This window comes from Ptychodera flava, chromosome 3 (genome assembly GCF_041260155.1).
Source record: "Ptychodera flava strain L36383 chromosome 3, AS_Pfla_20210202, whole genome shotgun sequence".
Taxonomy (NCBI): Eukaryota; Metazoa; Hemichordata; class Enteropneusta; family Ptychoderidae; genus Ptychodera; species Ptychodera flava.
In genome coordinates, this window is record NC_091930.1 from 20,409,887 (window position 1) to 20,432,447 (window position 22,561).

Consider the following 22,561-nt stretch of genomic DNA (forward strand, 5'->3'; position numbering starts at 1 on the left):
TCCCTGAAAGTATTCAATGTAGATCACTACTGCAGCTATCTTTGTGTGTTTTCAGCACTTTTGATAGCAGAGCTACTTAGCATAAAATATGTGCGCTTTCAACTCAGAAATCCATGGTTGCCATCACAACTGCGCTGAACTTTGTAGCGGTCTTAGTGTTCATTTAGAAGCACAAACATATCTGAGTTGCATGAATAGTTATACTTCTGAAGTGGAGTTGTTGGAATTTAGGATATGTTGTTTTCCATAAAAATTGTCTTGTGGACACATCAAATGAAAATATTTCGGCCAACATTCATTCACAAACCAGGTCCTTGTACAATTTTGAATAAGACAACAGTAGTTCAGAAATAATCAGATCCTGTCTAATAAATATTCCTGGAAGCTTAAGAAAGCAGAAGGCCATGTTTTACACATTTGGAACATCTGGAAAGACAGCGTACAGTATTCCCCGGGAATAGTAGAGATGTTCTGGAAAGCCCTGTACATATTTTTCAAAGAAATCAAAAATATTGCATCTGTTTTTTTGTTTTCTTCTTAATACAACTTCTCTTCACTTCTACAAAAGATTTCAGATTTGCCTTGCATGTCACATGAACTTAAAAAAAGCATGGACATTTGGAAGACATAGTTGTGTGATTTACAGCACCAGTGTTCGTTATTGCTGTATGTATTTTCAGACACTGAGACACCTGTACTCATTCATAGTAAAAAATTGGCCGACTAGCGGGAAATACAGTACTCGTTAAAATAAAGAGCAAATTTAAAACAAATACAGTAAAATATTAACCAACCAGCGGGAGATAAAACACTTGCAAAGCAGAGACTAAAAAGCGCAGACGTTTCGGGTGCAACCCTTCGTCAGATACAGTTAGATAATGTATAATACAACTGACGAAGGGTTGCACCCGAAACGTCTGCGCTTTTTAGTCTCTGCTTTGCAAGTGTTTTATCTCCCGCTGGTCGGTTAGTATTTTACTGTATTTGTTTTAACTTTGCTCTTTATTTTAACGAGTACTGTATTTCCGCTAGTCGGCCAATTTTTTACTGTATTCCTTCACACTTGCTGCAGTTTTATCTCTCTTTTGAGGTCATTTGTAATTTTTGTACTCATTCATATTTTTGCATTAGCAGCATACGGTAAATAACATGGTCTACCATTGTTTTTTTGTTCCATATGAATGATAAAGCTGTCTGCATTATCTGAAGTTCAATGTTTAATTTTTTTAGAGTTCCACATTTTTTGAATTTTTTTGTACCGGTATTCTCCTATGACAACCGAAGTGTGTTATTGTTCTGTTGAGCAGTTATCTGTTCTGTAAGTAGTACTGTTCCTTTTAGTGCGCGCGTCTCCTTGCGCGTAGTTCGCTAAGTTCGTATAAGTACTGTATGTGTGCGATTCTCCTTTGGCCAGCAGAGCGGTGGCGTCACCGCAGTCACCGTCTGGGTCCACGTCGTCATCAACATTACCCGGAAAAGATTCAAAGTCAGTCCTCGTTAACTCAGAATTGAGTGAAAGGCCGTGTTCATGTGGCAGGGAAACAGTCAAGTTCGTTTCGTTTTCGATATCAATTTGAGCACCCTCGGTGCTGTCAGTTCTCCCAAGTGTGTAATTTAATTCCATCTCTTCCTGTGATAAATTAAGCTCCTCCAACGGTATGCCGTCGACAAACGGCGGTGGCGGCGGATCGCTAGTTTCCCCGCTGTTACTGTTGATGGGTTGATATTCCTCGGAGCGTCTCTCTGCAAGCTCTTCTTTGTCCTCCTTGTTGAAGAATGCCTGTTCGACGGTGTAGTACACAGACATAAACAAGGCAAAGCTTCCAATTAAGCATAAAATCTGAAAGTAAAAGGCAAAAAAGGGTTAATTACAAAAATACCGTCAAGGACAGTGTGCTCACATTCAGTTTGAATTGGTCCATTCGAGAAATATTTAAACCAGGAAAAACAAGAATGATAAAAGCAAATAAGGTTTCCAACTGAGGTACTGGAGGTCATCTTTAGGAACATGCATATCAACTTCTATAGCAATGGGACAAGCAGATCCTCAATACATAAGCAAATGTCAACAACAAAAAATAGACAGAGAAGGTTTGATAAAAAGAAAAGGTGGGAGTGGGTAAAAAAATGTACAAGGGATCTGGTAAAAAGTAATGCTACCTCATCAATCTTCTAGACCCTACCCCCTCCTGAATATCAAATGTTCCATCCCTTGGTATTACATAACGCCAGATGACAGGAAATGTATTTACAACCTTGGGGAGTTTTTAATTAATGCATGAGTGTTATCATTCTAATGTAAACAGCACTTAAGTTAGTTACAGATAGTGAAATGCCTTCCACTGTGGTAGTGATTACAACATCTGGAATTATCCTGGATCCAAATTTCTCATCAGTTCTTGTATGTCTTACATAGAAAAGTTGCAAAAATTGGTCCGCAATGAAAAATTCACCTCAGCTTTGTTTTCTGGATCAAATTTTCCTACACACTGATACCAAATATGACAAAATTATGTCACAGCCTTCAAAACTGTCTCACAACATATCCTGGGTGGTGTAGGTCATTTAAGGTCACAAACTGAGAAAATTACCTAAAATATACAAATTTGGGGGTTTCCCAACACTTTGAGCAGAAAATTTATCTAATAACATCCCTCGGGACTTCATACCAAATTACAAAGCTATCAAACAAGTAATTTTGAGAACAAGGTTTCTTGACCAAAAATGACAATATTGTCTTAAAAATACAAATTTGTATATTTCAGGACAATTTCCACATAACTAAGTATTGTCATCTCTGTACGTCTGTGTACCAATATAAAAGCTGTCTGTACAGCGGTTTTGCGGTGTTTTTGATGTTGACGGATATACTGTACTTACATACTATACATACATACATACATACATACATACATACACACATATACACAGACATACAGACGCCATCGACTTCAGCTTATATGATAAACTCACATTGGTATAACCAAATGTGAGCTAAAAAGCATTTCTGTTCAAACAAATACATCTACGTACATGGCAAGAGCTGGTTCGGAGTAATTATATCGGACGAGTAAGTTCAATATTAAGGTAGCATGAACCTCGACAGTGAAAGACTTGAACTTTGGCTAAAACTTTCCTTGATGAAACTTTTGATTGTCTTACCAAATGAAGAGTGAAAATCAGGGGTCACTGTGCAAAATTTGTTTCTAGACAAACACATTACCTAATATTTACAGGTATTTGTAATTCAAAATGGGCGCCTTTCCTGTGTTAACTCTGTGGGGCAAAATAAAATTTTCTATTCTTGAAAAACTAAGATGGTAAAAATTTTTCTTACTCAAAGAACTTTAATAGCACCTCTCCCAAGCAATAGACCAGGACGCTATTACAAAAAAATTGAGTCTGAATATCTTACCCTGAGATGCATTCTAACTTTTTCTTCATTCTAACTCTAATTGTTCTCTTACCTTTAGAGTTCTTGGAGTGATGAGTTTTGATTCGTCATATGCCACAGGTAACGGAGGAGGACAAGGACGAGTCTCATTCATATGTAAATAGTCACCAAACATGGCATCTTCCACTTCACTGTTGGGGGGGATAAATTGAAAATGATGAGGTATGGTTACAATGTTTAAGTGTAAAGAACTTGACTATGGAAATGTGAGATGTTGTTACACTGTTCATATAAAGCCCTTGCAAGCTTTGTCAAACCTCGTCAATTGAATATACTTACTATTGCCAGCATTTTTATGAATGACTTGAAGAATTCAAATAAAAGCCAAAACTTAAGTATGATTCAACCCCTTCGATGTGATGATAGAAAATGCACATGCGAATAATAAAATGTGGACTCGGAATACTTAAGCACACTGATATTTAAAATTCCATGGCAAATTTATTCAAAAATCAGGTGAACTCTTTTGTTTTACATCTTTTAAATTTGATGGATAAAATCTTTAAGGCTGCCCATTTAGCAGAGAACTTACTATCTTCTGAGCCTGAGGTCATTTGAGGTCATAGGTGAACCATACAAGGTCAACCTCCAGCGGTGAAGCTTTGCTGAGTGAGTACCACCTAAGAATTAACACAAAATGATGACAGTGAATAACGTTGTATCCGCAATAAAAGTCGTCATTTTTCATTGCCACAGAGAAAATGGTCTCATTATTACTTAAAAACTGTCCTAAAACGAATGATCTAAATCGCAATCCACTTTTAAAGGCCTCTTCCAGGTACAGACTCAGATATATTCTCATCGTCTTCAGAAGCATGTTTTTCTGGCATAGAGGGCGCTCTAACACTTACCGTGATCTATGACCCAGAGTTGCCAGGTGCCAGCTGGCCTTTCACCCCAGCACCTCACTGTTGAGAAAGGCCAGTCCACAAACCCTGAAACAGAGCTGTAAGAGAACAAAGTGTTGACAAGTGAAATTAAGCTGATGGAAACTTTGGAATGAAATGACTGAGCTTGAGAATGTACAATGCAATTCTTAGCTGCAGTAAATCTGCCATGCTGTACTTTTTGTTTTGGCCAGGAACATGACAATTGCATTATATCGGTACATGTCAATATGACGTCCACCTGCTGCTTGCATATATCTCTCTACATTCCCTGTATTTGAAAAAATTTTATTCCTCGGCCAAAAACTTCTAGGTTTGTTTTCCATCATAGTTATCTTCCAAACTGATGCGACTGCTCACTTTTTGACTTTCCTAAAGTTCACAAGAATCAACTAAACACAAATATTTACATGATAGTCTTAATGATTCTGCTGCTAGATGACGACAATAGATTCACCATTCTAAACTGTACATTGTGTGAATCTGAGCCTTCAGACATAACAAATTATCTGCCGTAAGTCACCTGCTAAATGACTTTGAACTTAAAAAAAAAAAACTGCAAAATTAATCTGCCGGTACATTGGGTTGAGGATGATAAGCAATTATTTCTCTTTTTAGCAAAAATTGTTTTTTTCCTTCTAAAGTGCATGCTGTGTCTTGAATAATTCTGCTGCTAGATGAGGACAATATATCAACAATAGATGATGACACTAGAGCAAAGAATGCTTATGCCTCTCTATTTGTGATCCAATATGGATCACCAGACTCTCTTTTTTTCTGATTCTGACATGTTCAAAGCTGCTCATTAGAAATGGATAAATTGATTTAACAATGTGATCACAATTTAACTGATTACTTACGTATCTTTTGGTCTTGGTGACGCAATGACTGACATGGTGCCGCTTGGGCAGATCAGTCGTATCTCCAGATCACCGCGGACGGCATGGGATATGGACACGGTGACTTGGACATGTTCTAGTGTCCCCAATTGAACAGATGCCGCATCATCGTCAGTTACTTGAAATATAAAACGGAGTCCAAGAAAAAAATAAAGTCAGGGCAAGGAAGTGGCACACTGAAGAACAGTGGGCCCGATATGCATCATGAAAATGATGGGAGTTTTACTAGGGAGAATACGACAGCCTTGTGGAGCAACTGTACCCTCTAGGATTGTGTTAATTTGTAAACTTTTCGACAGTGGGCTCAGACTTCTTCAATCTTGCCACAGATATATTTTTTATTTGTGCACTAGGTTAACGCAGTATCAAAATAAATATTTTCACTCTACTACAAATACAAGTAAATCTTGATAAAGTCAACACTTTTTGTTTTAACTTGTTATAACCAATATACTCTATCCCTAATGCTAATAGCTCACATACAAGTCAATAACATGGCATATTAATGCCCTGTCCTCTTGACATTGAAAAAATCTGGACAGTTATCCATGTCACACACTATGTAACCTTTGACCCTGATGATATGCGCTGTCACAACAGCTGAAAGGTCTTACCTTCGTAGCTGACAATCAATGTATCGGTGCCATCTGTGATCTTCTTCTCCACTGACTGGGTGGACGTGACCAGCGAGGTCATCCAGGGGACATTTTGCCAGACCTTGGCTGCATTGACCAGCCTCCAGGCGTTCAGCAAACCAAAGCCGTGCTGGTGGCTGTGGTGAAATCCTGCCTTGTTGGTGTACCATACTGAATTGCCCTCATCCACCTGTATGGACAAATGGAAAGTGCCAGGCTTATTCATAATCAGAAAAGTTCATTTTGTCTTAGGGGTTATTTTCTTTTCGCACAATTATAACGTTAGTATGAATGTAGATATCTTCCATGTATACAATGTAACAGTATAATATAAGATGACCATGGTAGTTTCATCCTAGTACAAGGATGAAAATCACTCAAAAAGTTTAGTATACCCTCAGATACTGTCGAAGTTAATGCTCGAAAAACAGAATCTTTCATATTTCATCCGTATTAAATTGCATTTACAAGTAAATATAGTATTTTTATCCTCTAACTTCTTCTATGGAACAGAAAAATTCTTCTTTGAAAGGAGCCAGGCATTTTGTTCTAAAAGCCAATGGAAAGAGTACATGCACATTACAAATAAATGTAACATAATAAGTATATAATGAAGAAGTCAAAGGTCACTCATTGGGTGAAGGGTCAACTCACCAAGGTGGATGTCATCACCATGATATGCTGGACATCCCTCCATGTCAGACAGGGCCTGGCTTCAAGCATCAAAGCAATCATGCCGGCAGCCAGAGGGGCCGCTGCTGACGTACCCGTGTGTTTAGTGGTACAACCCGTGCCTTGCCCCAGCGTCCAATCTGTGGTTACCTAGGAGAAGAGAGAACAAAAACTTGGAATCAGTCAGTGTGATGTTGCAGAGCATAATTGTGCCTCCTGAGATGATTCAGAGTGCCAAGATCTTCAACAGCTGAATTGTGCCATTAACACTTGTCCCCCTTTCTCTCCAAGGCTCCAACCTTTGGAGGGGTGTAATTGGAGGGGTATAATTTTTCCCACTAAAATTTTAGTGCAACATTTTAGCAATTTTTATGAATTTTTTGGCAAGTTTTTTTATAATTTTGGACGGAATGGACATCACATTTCATTGCCCACAGTTTTTACCAAAATTTTGGCAAAAATCTGAAACAAATTGACTGGGTTATACATGTATTTTGTAAACAAACAAAAATTGACTTTGGCGCTCAAGGGATTAATTCTAACTTATCACAAAAACATTGTACATTTTTATAGACTCTATCAGATTTGATGATCGTGGACGTACATATACTGTACATTGCAAGTGGTTCAATATATAACAGCAGTGCAGCAAGACTGTGTCACTAGTACTCAGATTTAAGAAACAATTTCTCTTTTAACTCTAATCCTGCCGAGTTCATATTTCACAATCAGGTCAAGTTTGGTAAAACCATTGAGGCACAACATGTCCCCCCATATTGCATTGTAACAAAGACTTCAACATTTGAAGGCCCTGAAAACATTGATACCGTAAACATGACTTTTGACTTCACCAGATATGACATGCAGGCCAAGTAGGTGAAAATATCTAGAGATCTGGTTCAATGCACTTTTTGATAGACTTTGCAGGCAGGGGTAGTGACAGGCCTGGTAGGATTATGGTATGTGTGACAAGTTCATGGGGTAGTGACAGGCCTGGTACAATAACGGTGAGTATGACAAGTTCATGGGGTAGTGACAGGCCTGGTACGATAACGGTGAGCGTGACAGGTTCATGGGGTAGTGACAGGCCTGGTAGGATAATGGTGAGTGTGACAATATGGGGTAGTGACAGGCCTGGTAGGAGAATGGTGAGTGTGACAAGTTCATGGGGTAGTGACAGGCCTGGCAGGATAATGGTATGTGTGACAAGTTCATGGGGTAGTGACAGGCCTGGTACGATAACGGTGAGTATGACAAGTTCATGGGGTAGTGACAGGCCTGGTACGATAACGGTGAGCGTGACAAGTTCAACTTACAATGCTCCTCTCTGGACTCTGTCCACTGCTGAAAGTCACAGCTATCATGGATGCACACTCCTCGGCATAGAATGGCATGTGACCCTTCTCGTCTACAGCACCTGGTAATGAAAGATATACATGTACATGTAGAAACATCAAGACTATAGGGACAACACAGGTACGCAAGGTAGCTTGTGGCATCGGAATCTTATCAGCAACTGGAGCATTAACGAAGCTCCTGTGACTCTCAAATTCTGTGTGATAAGAGTTTGTTCACAGAAGTCATGTATCACTGTGAATATTTGCCAATGCATTCCTATATTTGTTTTACAGAGTTTACCACTTCTCAAAATGAGATGACTTTTAGTGATTTCAAAATATTATACAAAGAAACAGAAGGACAGTTCATTTTGTAGTTTCTCTGAGGATAAGAGGGTGACTGGGAAAAGTACATGTACATGCACGGGAATGCTCAATGCCCTGAAATGAGATGCTTGTTCTCACCTATTTCCTAGTGAACAGGTCCATACTTACCATGGATGACAATAGGTTTGGGCTAAACCATTGCGGGGAGAGGGTTAGAGCATTTGCAAGGCTACAGATTGATACTGCAAGACACAGCTTTCCAGTGTTACTTCTTTCCTTCTCACAGCAGAGAGGCATAATTCCTTGAAGGGAAACTCTACTTACCTATCGTGACTGTGTAAATTGAATTTGCATATCCATCAAAATTGCAGTTGTCACCATAGCGACCGCCGTTTCCACTGGCAACCACAAATATATTCCCATATCCTTTCCTTCCGGCTGAAACTCCGTGCTGAAGAGCTGCCTACATTGGACAACAAAATCAGAAGTGTATTGCCAATATTTTTCATCAACTATTCGACACAAACCCCTTTCTGTATATGAAGCAGAGGCCTTGAAACGTACATAAATTATTGCAGCTTGCGGATTAGATGACTAGGACATTTCAAAATTTTCTTGAAATTGAAATTACCAGCAACTGCTAGATTCGCCTAGACTGGCCGTCGCTGTGAAAATCACCCTTCACAGCAGGGCTCACAGGTACACAGTAGTGGTTCATGTGTTTTGGCACTTTCTGAATGTGCATGACGTGATGTGTTGATGTGTGAGTGTGAGTGTGTACAATTGATATACGATGTACGGTAAGAAAGGTCTGCTTCGATTCGAAGAAGTGTTTTTATGATGTCTTAGTGCACTATCTGCAGCTGTTTGGTCAATTTCAGAAACAAAGGACTTGTGAAGAAATGAAAAATGGATTGCTACCTAGCAGTCTACAGAATTTAAAAGCATTTCCAAATTACCTTGGCAAGGGGGGGGGGGCCGTCTACAGTTTCACCGTCATCATCCGGACCCCAACTGCAACGGAAAAGGAAAATTCTTTGTCAGCAGAAGGATGACTCTCTATACATTGGGTTTTGGAAGAAAGAAAACTAATGCTGGATTTATGTATGAAATTTCATTTCAGTGGTGAGATTTCGGTTCCACACTGTTGAGTACCATCAGTACTGTTGTAGAGAATAGTGGAGGAAGTGCCCTCTGCCTTTGGCAGTGATGTCATTTCACCTTTGACCTCAATTACCCATAATGCATACATAAATGTGCCAAATTTTATAGTACAATCTCACTTTTTGATAAATTTCTTTCAGGTGTGAGTTTTGAATGTTTTGAAGACCCTCTACTGTACAGCAGAGTTTTTTGACAGTTCTGAGATTTACTGTACCTGCAGCTGTATATATCATTGACCTGCATGTATTTGTTGAAGGCTGTGGCTTCCAGACTGTCAGTCATTGGCCCATCTAAGGCTCTTATACCTGGAATGAGACATGTGAAATGGACTATATGAAACAATACAGCAAACAAAACTGTGAGAATAAACAACGGGGGAAAAATTTGAGTCCAATGACAACAAATGCCAAGAAACCAATATGCAGCAATTTTGCAAAATGTTAAGCAAGGTAATGCTAAATTTTTGCAAAGTATTTTGTTTAAGAATTAAAGTAAACTTATGAGTATTGAAATAATAAACCACTCACAGCGACGGTATACCATGAGGTTTTGACCAGTTCATGACATATATGCACGAGTGATGGCGAGTGCATATATGAAGTGAACTGGTCAAAACTAAGTGGTATACCATCGCTGGGTGTGTTTATTGCTATTATATCATAACAGGTATTGAAATTCTGACATAGAACATCAAAATAGCATTTTTGCTCTTGCTAAGAGCTTGCGCGTTTGCCAACCGTGCTATATTGCAAACATAGCAAGATTATTGTCATGTCTTGACCAATCAGATCACTGTATTTGCACCATCAATATACTGGTATTATATAATTATCAATAGCGAATATACACTGGCCTGAAATGGTGTAGTATGTTTACAGGCAAAATTAGCAAGAATTGTGAGTGACTATTCATCCTTGTTGTGAGCATTTCTTTCCTTCATCTGTTTCACCTTATCTTTGATATGCAGTCTAGTCAGGACAAACCAAACCAGTGTGCAATAGGGGATAATCAGTTCCATCATGGCTTGCTTTCCTTACCTGAGACTTTAGCACCATAAGCTACCCCAACCCCGCAGATGTTGTTGGCGACAGCTCCGATTTCCCCCGCACATCGCGTACCGTGGTGGTTTTGACCCTTGGAGTCAACTTTTGGCATTGGATCCGCATCGTTAGAGTTCAAGTCCCAACTTCCCTCTTTACTCTGTACAGCAAGAAAATCAAAATGGAAAAAATTACATTTTTTCTTGAAAGTGAGCGAGAGGAATTTCACATTGAAAGGGTGAATAGCCAGACATCACGAATTCTGGCTTTTCAGCCTTTCGCCACGATGGTTTGGTCCAAACGTATTTTTATCCATAGTGACTGCGGACCTACATCTATTTACATGGAATTGGGGGTAAACAGGTTAAGGGATGGCAGCTGTTGTGTCGGGTAACTTTACCCTGTTCATCCCTAAATTCTCTGTAAACAGGTCCATACTCACCTTTGACAACTCTGGGTTTGGACAAAACCATGGTAGTGATAGGGTACAAGTAGTTATGTCCCTGTGTAGCAATTACTGAAATTTAAAGTCCTGCTGGTTGACTTTGCCAGTATACTACTGTATGCTACCGTGAAGTTGGACCATATTTGACACTAAATGTACTGCGTATCAACACAGTATGATTTTTAGATGACAATTCATTTTATTCTGACATCAAAATGTCCACCAAATTGTTTTACTTTGCTCCTTCTAAAGGCAAGAGATATCTCAGAGACATGACAAAAGATTTCACTTACATAGTTATCCAGGATGTCGGGGTTGCTCCATTCAAGGCCTGAAATGACAATGAAAATGTACATCAATTTATCAGCATTTGCCTTTGTCATTATTTGCACAAACAGAATTTATTTACCTGACGCGACAAAGATGGATATGCGATTAATATGTGTTGTATAAATTCCCCATTTTCCAAAATGTCATGTTAACATTTGTTACATGGATAGAAATATGGAAAGAAATATACAAGGACATTTTGAAATAGTTTCAGTTTCTGTGCATTCAATCAGAGTTACTGTTATATTATGCACATTCTGTGAAAAATATGTTTTTGTTTCTATAGGTACCGAAACAGATTAAATTCTGTTGTCACGGAAACAGCCTCTGATCCAAGATGTCATCAGTGATAAAATGATACAAAAAATGCATCTATCTGATTCTAAATGACATTGGCTGCACACAGCAGAAGTTTCACAACATAGTAGCGTGTGGTCAGATGATGTCATATCCCCAAATTAGGTGTCCCCTGATATTTAAGACCTCTTGAAATTTTGAGCCAATTTTGGAAAATCTTGAAATTTCCTTGAGTCAGTCTGACATGAGAATATGTATTTAAAGTATGTGAAGTCTCCCTGAGGCAAAAAGAACATAGGGCAAACTGTTTACCACTTGTACCCCAAGACAAAAGTACAGCTTGAAAAAAACAATGAAAACATTTCATATCACAGTTTACTTGGTGAGTCATGTTTTGACAAAAGATGACTAATTCTCGGTTTATGGAATAAACCTTTCATCATTTCACAAATATTATTTGCCTCAGTTTACCATTTGTGTCAATTGTCATTGTGTCTGGGCAAAAACATACTGTAATGATGCTAATTTGAAAATCTGTGCTCACTGTATGTTGTGACCTGCGACAGTAATTTTGACTCATGATTCAAACTTGTGGAACTGACCAATCACAGGGCTGACACCTGACAACCAGGCAATCACAAAGGGCTGTTTGGGACCTCATTTGCATACTTTGGCTCATTTGCATGCGTCATGTGACGATGACGAAGGTTGCTAAACTCTGCACACAGATGTTACCAGTTTGTTGATATTCTATTCACTGAGATAACGCAACAACAGATTCAGAAAAGGATTCAGAAAAAAACATATCAAAGTAATTTCAGCATTGTAAAATATCTGTGTTCCGGAAAAATATCAGTTGAAGTAAAATTTCCGACACTAACAATGGAATCCTGCTAAGTGAGGGTTCCTACGTTTGAAAAGCTATGTGTTGAAATAATATTCACAGAAATTTATTATGAAGTCAAATATCTCACTATCAACTCCCGTGTTTATGTGCATGCCAAACCATGAAGAGCCAACATGGGAAGCGATGGATGATATCACAGACTCTAGAAACAGACTTGGGTCTACATGTATTATGATTATACAGCTTGACAAGATAGCAGACGAACGTTGGCAATTAGTGGGTGTACAGTCGTGGGAATATTGAATCATCATAATGAAAATTACAAAAAAAACCTCTGAATTATTACTTTGAGCAGAATGTGTCTTTAAAAGTGCAGATCTATATACCTCATTGTGTTGTGCTTTTGGAGTGTTTGTAATGAGTCTGTAGCTTAACCTTTGACCTCTAGCCTGCACTAATCCCATCCTGTAATGAGTCTGTAGCTTAACCTTTGACCTCTGGCCTGCACTAATCCCATCCCAATACCAGCCAATACTGTATACTGAGCAAAAATCAAATAGTAATGTTTGCAAACCATGGATGTAGTTGAATACATACAAAATTATCCCAACAAAATCTTAAGAAGGAAACCATGTAATATTTTGAACAACGTGGAAGGGGCTTTCAAAAGTGTACGTGTACCACGGTAGCTCAATAGATCACTGTGTTGTGCTGAACTACAACAGTTTTGGAGTATCTGAAGACACTGCAGCTCAATCTCTGACCTTTGACCTGCACAAATCACCTCCCTATATCAATTGCTATACAAATTATACTGTATGCAGATCAAAAGTCGCATCTATCGACCCACAAATATATTTGCTTCTCTGCAAACTTGCTATTCGTGTTATTTTTTGTTCTTTGTCAGTGATAATTAAAATTCAGCAGCAGATACACTATCACTCAATTTTACACCTTCATAAAATTTTGTGAGGATTATCTGAAATAGCACACAGCTGTGTGGAGCTTAGGGAATGCGAAATTGATTTGAAGCAAACCAACACATCTTCTTTTCATTTCTATAAAAGGCAAAACTGAAGACTTGAGTTACATGCGGCTGATGCCACTAATTTAATTTTGTATGTGATAGTTTTGTTTCAGGAACCATTAACACTGTGTAATACAACCTCATTAATGTCTAAGTCAACTCAAACAAGTTTATAAAACTTTGTGAATATTTACTTAGATCGTGCAATGTATAATATGGTTGCAGTAAATCTTTGGGAAAACAATTTTATTCCAACTGTTTGTGATTACAGATTTTACCTGTAAATTTGAAAATGGGAGATTCAGCTTTAGGACAAAAGAATGCATGAAGTTTATGTTCAGGTTTTTCTTTACAATCCATAGCCAGAGTCCAGTACATAGTCTGCTCAGTTTTGCTTACATTGATGATCAACTTCTGCTTGGAGTTTACAAACTGTCACCAGTGGCTGTTTGCATACAACTTTTATGGCTCTTTGAGGGCATTTTGTTATCTCCGAAATGTTTTACAAATACTGGCTCTATCTCCAGGCACTGCCAACCCCCGTCAACCCGGATACAGATTTGACCTTAATTGGTAAATTTACCACAGATTCTTCTAACATTAAAGACATGGGCATTTCTTGGAGCTCTCATCAATTCTAGGAAGTACTGGAGACTTTCAGAGTATATCATAAGATATATTTATGAACCGCTTGACTATCACAATGTAGTAAAATTGCTGTACCAGATTAGCCATACTGTGAACGTGAATAAGCTGGTCTCTCTTGACTTTTCCTGCATTGATGCTATTTATGAATTCATCAATGTGCCAGAAATTTCCTGCACTCAAAGTACAGTCAAGGGGTTTATTTACACAAGTGAATGGGTTTCAGTGCGTCTGTATATTTTCAACTTGCTCAGAACCTCACTTCACCTTTTATGTGTTTCTCTATATTTTCTCATTTATGACTGAAGTCTATATACAGCCTTGTTAGTCCAGGCTTTATTCTCCAGTTGTAAAAGATAACGGCCCAATAATCTCACATTGAGTGATGGCCTGATACATTTTCAGACAGGTGGGGGGACAGACATAACTCTTGTTTGCATTAGTGGGCAGATCGTCCATGTACGGTAGCGACACGAACACGAAGGTGTCTGTTACCGGCTACCAAAAAGTATGAAAAATAGTAAAGAACGAGCTACAAAATCACTATCAGTTTTAGTTGAAGGTAGAATAAGTCTGTGCCTTTGTATAAAATACTATAAAAATAGTAGAAAGTGAGCAACCAGCTGAAAGTTAGTCGAGGAGACCTTTACCACATATCATTTGCATCTCATTGTCGGCTACATGGACTGTGTGCCTTAGCTTGATGTAAGCAGAGCTGTTTTTGTAACACTCTAGATCTGCCACAGAGTGTAGAGTCCATGAATGCTGCATTGTCTCTTGCGTATTAAAATCAGAACTACAGGTTTCAGTATATATGTAGGCATTAAGTCTCTGTCTGTATGGTTGAATGAAGTCATGTATGTTTTGGTAACATGTACTGTTAAGACACATAGTGTCAGTGTGTTTAAGGGTGGTTGGAAAGGCTAGAGCGTCAGTTATAAATTTCAACAAAACTATTAAAATATAAAAGTAGTCAACATTCTCTGTGGAATAAAAAAAAACTAGACATTTGGGCACAAAGGCATTGCAGAGTTATAGCCTGTTAAAACTTCTGAAAAACTGACCAAATAAGAAGAAGTTGGGGAGTCCTTAGTGTATTAACTATGGTAGAGGTCCCCTAGCTGTTAATAAAATGTTTGAAAAGGGAAAGTCATTATTTGCTGTTTTTCAGGAAAGTTTGACAAGGTGGTGCTGGCATTCAGAGTGAGTGACTGCTATTGTAAATGCATTTTTAGATTCTTTGAGTGTCAAAGAGGTGTCAAAAGTGAGATTAACCAAAAAAAAACTGCTCTATGACTTCAAAAGAGGGGTGCAAATATGGCTTGTTTTCAACATTTTTGACAGAATAACAGTTTTCCTACATAATTGTATACCAATTTAATCCAACTTTGAAATGAGATATGGACATGGAATTTTTACAGCCTATTAACAAGGTTACAGATAAGATTTGTACGGCACAATTTTCCTGTATTTGAAGTACTTTTTGAAAAATCACATTTTGAAATTTGAAAGAATTTTTAATAATTTTTTGATATATAAACCCATGTAAAATCATAAAAACAAATTTTATTTACAAATCCTGCCGTACAAATCTTACAATAAATAGTGTCAACATATTTATAACTAATTTGGTAATATTAATACTATCCAATTCTTATTAAATTCAAATATGTAAAAAAATATGAAAATTAAATTTTAATATTTACTGGTGTCATATTTCAAAATCATGGCTGCAAATATACAATTTTTATATTCTTTGGAGAAAATATTAACTAAGGGAGTTATCCTGAAAATTTGAACTAAATATCTTGATTCTAACACTTGAAACTTGACATTAACTCTAAGAAAAGATTGGTGCAAAAATAGCCTTTCCAACCACCTTAACTTCATTTTGAAATTGCCCGTAATATTGTCAATGACGTCAAGGGGACAAGATGGCCCAGTGCTAACCATGGAAACACATTTATTTGCATCTAGTCATGCCTTACTGATATATCAAATGTGAGTGCGTATGCAACGTGTACTGTGTGCTTGTATGCTGTCTGAGTCTGATAAGTTGTCTCAATACATAATCAAACACATAGCTATAGATTGTTGAATATTTCAAAATCACTTTGTGACAATGGAGTTTTGTGCAAGAGAAAGCGGAGGGCATCACTATCACACATACGATGCCCTTGCTTTGAATGCTATCAATGGTCAATGACTTCAAGATGACCTGTTACACTGTGACTCCATAGCTGACGTTTCCCCCTTGTAACACAAAGAATGGGACGCTTTGACTCACCATCATCAATGACGGATACGGTGACACCCTTTCCGGTGATTCCATTCTCCCAGATACCTGTGACATTGATGTCCATGTGTGGGTACCTAAAATTATGCTGTGAGAGGCAATAGAAGATAATGATTACTATAGACAAATCACAAGGGAAACTAATATCAAGTAATGTAAATGATCATACATCTTGTTGAAATTTTGACGTAAGTTTTAGTTAAAAATACAGAGTCAGATATTTTGCTACTGACAAAAATTAGAATATATACATGTAGGATTGAGCAAAGTCACTTTGCATTCAGTGGTTCCTATGATGAATAAAAGTCTACCAGTAGGTGAAGCATGGTCCTGCAGTCTGTAGTAGTCCTGAACACATTCTGTACAATATGATTCTTTTCCTGTCGTATGATTGGTCAGTTCACCAGTCTGAGTAAAGAATTGGTTGTCTCAGACTTCTGACCACTGGATTTCTAAATGCTGATATTGTTGTGTCAGCATAATAGGGTTGTACAGAAATTTATGCATTTTAGGTTCACCAGACAAACTTGTTTTGCAATAATTTTAGCCATAAATATTGATTTGAGAGATATTCTGTTTAACATTCAATGATGGTTTTACATGAAAATTTTACTTTCTATGTGAAATTTAGTCACGTAGCAAGCCATTCTACATCGATCAGTTTCAGAAGGCGAGTAAATTGAACCAAAATGTCAGCTACAACCTGTTTGCACTGACACAATGATGAAGTGCATAAATATTGATAGTCTAGCTGTCATCATAATGTCATTATTCATTTGAAGAATAGTTATCTTCATCACACTCACTTGACACAAAAATGATAAAATTATTGACTAAAAAAAACAATAATTGCAAGTTATGCTATTTATTTATCATTTTCATTACTCATATACACGTCAAACTTAAACAAAAGCATGTTACAATAAGTTCCATCTCAAATAGCCTAGACTGGAGTGCAAACAAGCTCTGGTAACTCATCTTTGACTTACTCAGCTGAGTCTTGATATTTTAACATCTTCACTGTCACAATGTAGTACAATTACTGTACCAAAGCATACCAGTACAGTGAACACTGGAATTTTCCGCCACTCAAAAGATGTAGTAATTCATAAAGCAGCGGAAAATTCAAGCATTGATGGCAGACAAGGGGTCAATGTATATGCTAATAATCAGACAAAAATTTTCTATGGTGTACCTGTATGAGATGAAGGTTCTCAGATGGCCGTGTCTATTTCTTGTCTCGTGGTATTCTTATTGGTTGATAAATATACAGAACTACTACATGCATATTGTTTCACGGAGTTGCTACATCAAAAGGTTTCAAATAACAGGCAGTACATGAGAAAGTTCTGTCAAACCAATTTCAGTATCACCTTTCATCTTTTTTTGTTAATTGTTTCCTGTCTGACTGAAGATGAAGACTTACCAAGTGCCACTGGTAAGGGAACTCCGGGTCGGTAAAATCCATGGACCTCTTGACCCTCTGTCGTATCACCTGCTGGTTAAACCATTCTATGTGTTTGTGATCTGAGAGTCTCTTTTCAATGTCCTCCTGCAAATTCTGTAAATCTCTTTTGTCTACTTCTGACGACTGTTTGTAGGTTGAGTTGTGGTAAGTTTCGTGTACGAATAAATAATGACCGAAGAGCTCCCCGACCTGCCCCATGTTGATCAGCCCGACCTCCCTCGCGACAAGGTTTGCGACTTCATCCAGCATCGTTTCGTTGGAATCCAGCACAGAGTTGAAATGGATCTTGACCCCCCATGATGGCGTCCCCTGCGATTTTATCGACTCCTTGGGACCCGACGTCTCCTCGGGAACGTATCGCAGGTACAAGGCACATATCGGTGGCGCTTCAAGGAAGTAATACAAGATGAGCAACGCCGTCAAGAGTTGAAAGGTCGACATGTGCACACACATGATGTCGCCCCCAAAAAGTCTGTACAATTTACTACCTCATCAGCATAGGATAATCCATTCTCTGAGTTGTCTGCAAGAAAGTATACAACAACTACTGAGAAAATATACAACAAGCGCTTAGAAAATATTGTTTAAGATTTTTAGACCAAAAATGACAAAAATTGCCCTAAAACAGTAATTTTTCCAATTTTATGGTAATTTCAACAAATAAGAAGGGTAACACCCTGGCAAACATCCAACCCAAATTTGAGGGCAATTGGGCCAGCAGTTTCAGAGAAGAATAACAACGAAAAATTCAGCAAAAATACAAAATTCAAGATATCTTCACAATATTCATAAAACTGTATAAGGTTCACCTAAGGTACTTGCGAACAAATTTTCAAAGCAATCAAAACAGCGGTTCTACAGTTGTTAATTCTTGACCATTTTCACATTTTGTAAGCTCACTTGCATAATTTTGGCAATGCAAACTTCCATTTGAAACAAAATCCCATCTATATCCTAGGATGCAGCCACACACCAAATACATGTGTACCAAGCTAAAAAGTGCTGCGATTCGCGAGTTTTTGATGTTGACTGACATACTACATGTACTTTCATACATACATACATACACACATACATACAGATGCTACAGACTTCAGCTTATACGATAACCTCACATCGGTTATACCAAATGTGAGATAAAAAACACTGTAATATTCCACAACACACTGGCCATCACAATAATCGATGAACGCAATGACTGAAAATCAAATTTGTTGGTCTGATGCTCCAACTAATATTTTTGGTCTGCCCTGTGATGTATTTTATCTAATAATCGTTGAATACTGGTACACGTGTTACCTGAATAGACTTAGCCAAATTTGGCCTAGCCAAGCCTTAAGGCATGAAAAGTACAAGTATACCAATATGTATGAACTCTGGCAGCTGAGAGCACGAACTGTTAGTCTTAAACTTTGAAAAAATCATCCATAACTCATAATTTGCACAAAACAAAAACCCTCCCCTTAAAAAGGGGGAAATTATAGAAAAAAAGAACATCTTTTGTGAAAATATTAAACTTACTGAGCTCACTGAAGGACAGAAACAGCGGTAGAGTTCTATGTAATGTACTAGTTTGCTGCGGCGCGATAGTGATATTATCCTAAAAATACACAGATTAAGTCATCGACCAAAACACAGCTGTGACACACAGCAATTTGAATTAATGTCCCCCTCGGCATATTGCTTTCTTGTGAAGAAAACAAATATGAGATCATCAAATTGCAATTTGATATGCCGCTAATTACGCAGCAATTGTTCGGCATATGATTTGCCTTCCTCTTTGTGAAAAAAGCAGTTCTATTTTCATTCTGTGATGAATGCCACCACCTGTTGCTCTGTGTATGTGTGCATGGTGTACCGTACCATATTATCAGCCATATTATCAGTTACGATTGTTCTGCCACAACAATTAAGGGAACCATTAGCATAATTTCACTTTCAATTAAATCCATTCATTAAATATTAATATTTTCCTTGATAATTTATTCAAGTTTGTTGTTTGAAGGACGGTTGAGTAACTTTTAATGCACATTACGCTGAGACCCTGGGGAACTATTGAAATGGTCAATAGCTGATCAGATCTAAAACGACATTTGAAAGACAAAGGGTCAACTCTGCTGATGCTAAATGAAAATTGCGTCAGTATGCAATGTTAAAGAAGAATGGAGTGACAGATATTCAGACTCTCAAATATTTATAATACTTTTCTGATCTACCACTTGTCGGAGCTCATTTTGAAGCCCTTGGTGTAAATGAAGTTTTCAACGTCTACTTCTTGTGTTTCCCCATAGACTTATCACAGAGATGGCAGCCATTTTGTTTTTCAAATATTGATAAATTCAATGGATTTGGTTTCTTTTTTTACCAAAATCTGCATGCTGACCCCTGCTTTTTCATTCTTGATTTGGTTGGACAATGATTGAGAGTTTCCCTAGGGAAAGTTTGAGCGAAAGTTTGTCTTTCGGATTTAAGGCGCATACTACCTTAATGAATGCTGGTGTGGACGGCTGGTGTGGACGGAACGGTAGATCACAGTCCCTCTATCCACCGGTCTGGAAACGCCTATTGTAAAAGGTGTCAATCACCTAGACCGCACAGCCGAACCGCGATACGAGGCCAGTCACGTGATAATGCGTAGCTTGGGTTTGTCCTGCATGCCACAGTCCCGATTGTGTGTACGCTTTTCTCGAATTTTTGCTGTTTTTGGCTCTATTAAGTGTTCTCTGCGTCTATCTACGACACGAAGACAGAAATTATCATATCCTGAAACCGGTGTGTGTTTTTCGTGATCCTTATCCCATCGTAAATGATGATAGTGTGCGATAATTTCTGGGGTTGACCGCTGCGAGTGTGTTGACGTACGTAGCACAAGCAACGGCTGGAATCACACCGGAAAATTTGTGGTCCCTTTCTCTTGCAATGCTAGTAGTCAGTGTCTCCAAATATGATCTACGTAAATATGTTTCTGTGTAATATTCTGTAAAATCATGTCTGTTAACTGAACAGAATAGGAAGACAACTGCAGAAATGCATGTAGATTTTAGTTGTGTGGTCGCACATTTTCCCATGCAGCGTCAATATGGCGAACTCTCGATACGTACGCTCGCTCAGGCACGGCTTAAACACACCGGGAAATTTGTCGTCCATTTCTCTTGCAATGCTAGTAGTCAGTGCCTCCAAATATGATCTAAATATGTTTTCTGTGTAATATTCTGTGAAATTATGTCTGTTAACTGAGCAGAATAGGAACGACAACTGCAGAAATGCACGTAGATTTTATTCGCATATTTTCCCATGTAGCGTCAATATGGCGAACTCTCGATACGTACGCTCGCGCTCAGGCACAGTAAATACCTTTTACAAAATGCTATCATGTCAACACAATAACAAGTTTGGTAATGAACTACTCAGCTGTCGATGTTAATATTCAGCTGATTTTGCCTGTCTTCTTGATTTCGGGCAATAGTCCATGACACTTGCGAACAGTGCGTGGCCATTTTGTTTTTCGATCGTGATCATAATGCAACCATAATGTGTGGTCCCTTTCAAGCTTTATCTAGAGGGGCAACGTTACCCATTTAATGAAAAAATAAATTGTTTAGTGTTTCTAAAGGGAACAAGTTGTAATGTTTTGTGATATTCTGAAAATAACAACCCACAAACGTCATGTTTTGAACGATCACATTGTGGCTGTCATAGGATATCATAGACGACATCGATATAGCGGCCAGTTGAACATTGTCAGTGTCCTTTGTTTAAGGTGTGAATCGTGTGTTTGTTCATATCACGGAGTGTCACAAAGAAACCAGCCACGTTTCCAGACCGGTGGATAGAGGGACTGTGGGTAGATGTACGTCATGCAATGTTACTGTCAACAAACCACAAGTTATAGTTTGAACCAAAACTTAAGATGTTGCAAGTAAAACTGGATATTAAACCAATGTTGCGGCCAGGACGCGCCCTTGTAACAATGTTCCCCAAACAGAACCCGTTGTCCCTCATTCTCGCGCACTGCCGATCACCTTGGGCGCACTCATGAGTCGACTGTGTTCAATGGGCGTAGTCTGCAAGCAATATTTGTTACTGACAATGGCCTTTGTTTTGCACAATTATTTTGAGGCTTATATGTAAGTACTTTAGAAGTTACAGTTGCCTGAAATTAAAGTATAGTTAATTGGTCCAAGTAGCTAATGAAGATGTAATATTTTTAAAATAATCTCAAGGGATGACAATAGATATCAACGTCTCTTTAACCCTCTAATCCCCTTAACCCTTTCACCACCATGGTTTGGCTCAAACCCATTGTTATCAATGGTACATGTGGATCTGTTTACAGGAAATTGGGGGTGAACAGGTTAAACTTCAAGAAATTCAATCCCTGGGATAAAAAATACATGCCTTGTTGAAATGTCAGGTTGCAGAGGTTAGTGACAATCACACAATGACAACTGTGTGCTCCGGTCAGTATTCATGAACAAAGGGCAATGGTATTATAAAATCACCTAATCTTCAAAGCTAAATACCAAACCATGGATTCTGTGCTCCATAAAGTTAAAGATGTAATGTTGATTGAACAAAAATTTCTAAGCTGACAAGATCTATACATTATAGCAAAACGAGGCTCTTTATGGCCCATCACTATGTGACTTGCACATTTTCTCATTTGTCTTTTTTCTTTCTCATTTGTTCTTTTGTGTGATGTTTCTTGTTCCTTTCCTTATTGCTTTCTTTTTTAAATTAATGTAAAATACAATTTGCATAAATAACAAACAAAACAAAACAAACTACACC

The 22,561-nt window shown here is 38.1% G+C and overlaps 1 protein-coding gene across 1 annotated transcript in view; it reads right to left on the reverse strand.

Moving 5' to 3' along the window:
• Nucleotides 1–1,261: 1,261 nt before the first annotated feature.
• The window catches only part of LOC139129707 (proprotein convertase subtilisin/kexin type 7-like), a 32,282-nt gene continuing 10,982 nt past the window's right edge, over nt 1,262–22,561 (reverse strand). The window contains exons 3-17 of the mRNA XM_070695380.1: nt 17,729–18,293; nt 16,294–16,390; nt 11,154–11,191; nt 10,413–10,575; nt 9,590–9,680; nt 9,171–9,225; nt 8,536–8,674; nt 7,864–7,964; nt 6,530–6,697; nt 5,855–6,065; nt 5,202–5,358; nt 4,306–4,400; nt 3,987–4,074; nt 3,468–3,585; nt 1,262–1,840 (exon numbers count right to left, since the gene is read on the reverse strand). Coding sequence (XP_070551481.1) covers nt 1,289–1,840; nt 3,468–3,585; nt 3,987–4,074; nt 4,306–4,400; nt 5,202–5,358; nt 5,855–6,065; nt 6,530–6,697; nt 7,864–7,964; nt 8,536–8,674; nt 9,171–9,225; nt 9,590–9,680; nt 10,413–10,575; nt 11,154–11,191; nt 16,294–16,390; nt 17,729–18,223 — 2,568 coding nt within the window. The 5' untranslated portion in view covers nt 18,224–18,293 and the 3' untranslated portion in view covers nt 1,262–1,288. The remainder of the gene's footprint in view (nt 1,841–3,467; nt 3,586–3,986; nt 4,075–4,305; nt 4,401–5,201; nt 5,359–5,854; nt 6,066–6,529; nt 6,698–7,863; nt 7,965–8,535; nt 8,675–9,170; nt 9,226–9,589; nt 9,681–10,412; nt 10,576–11,153; nt 11,192–16,293; nt 16,391–17,728; nt 18,294–22,561) is intronic.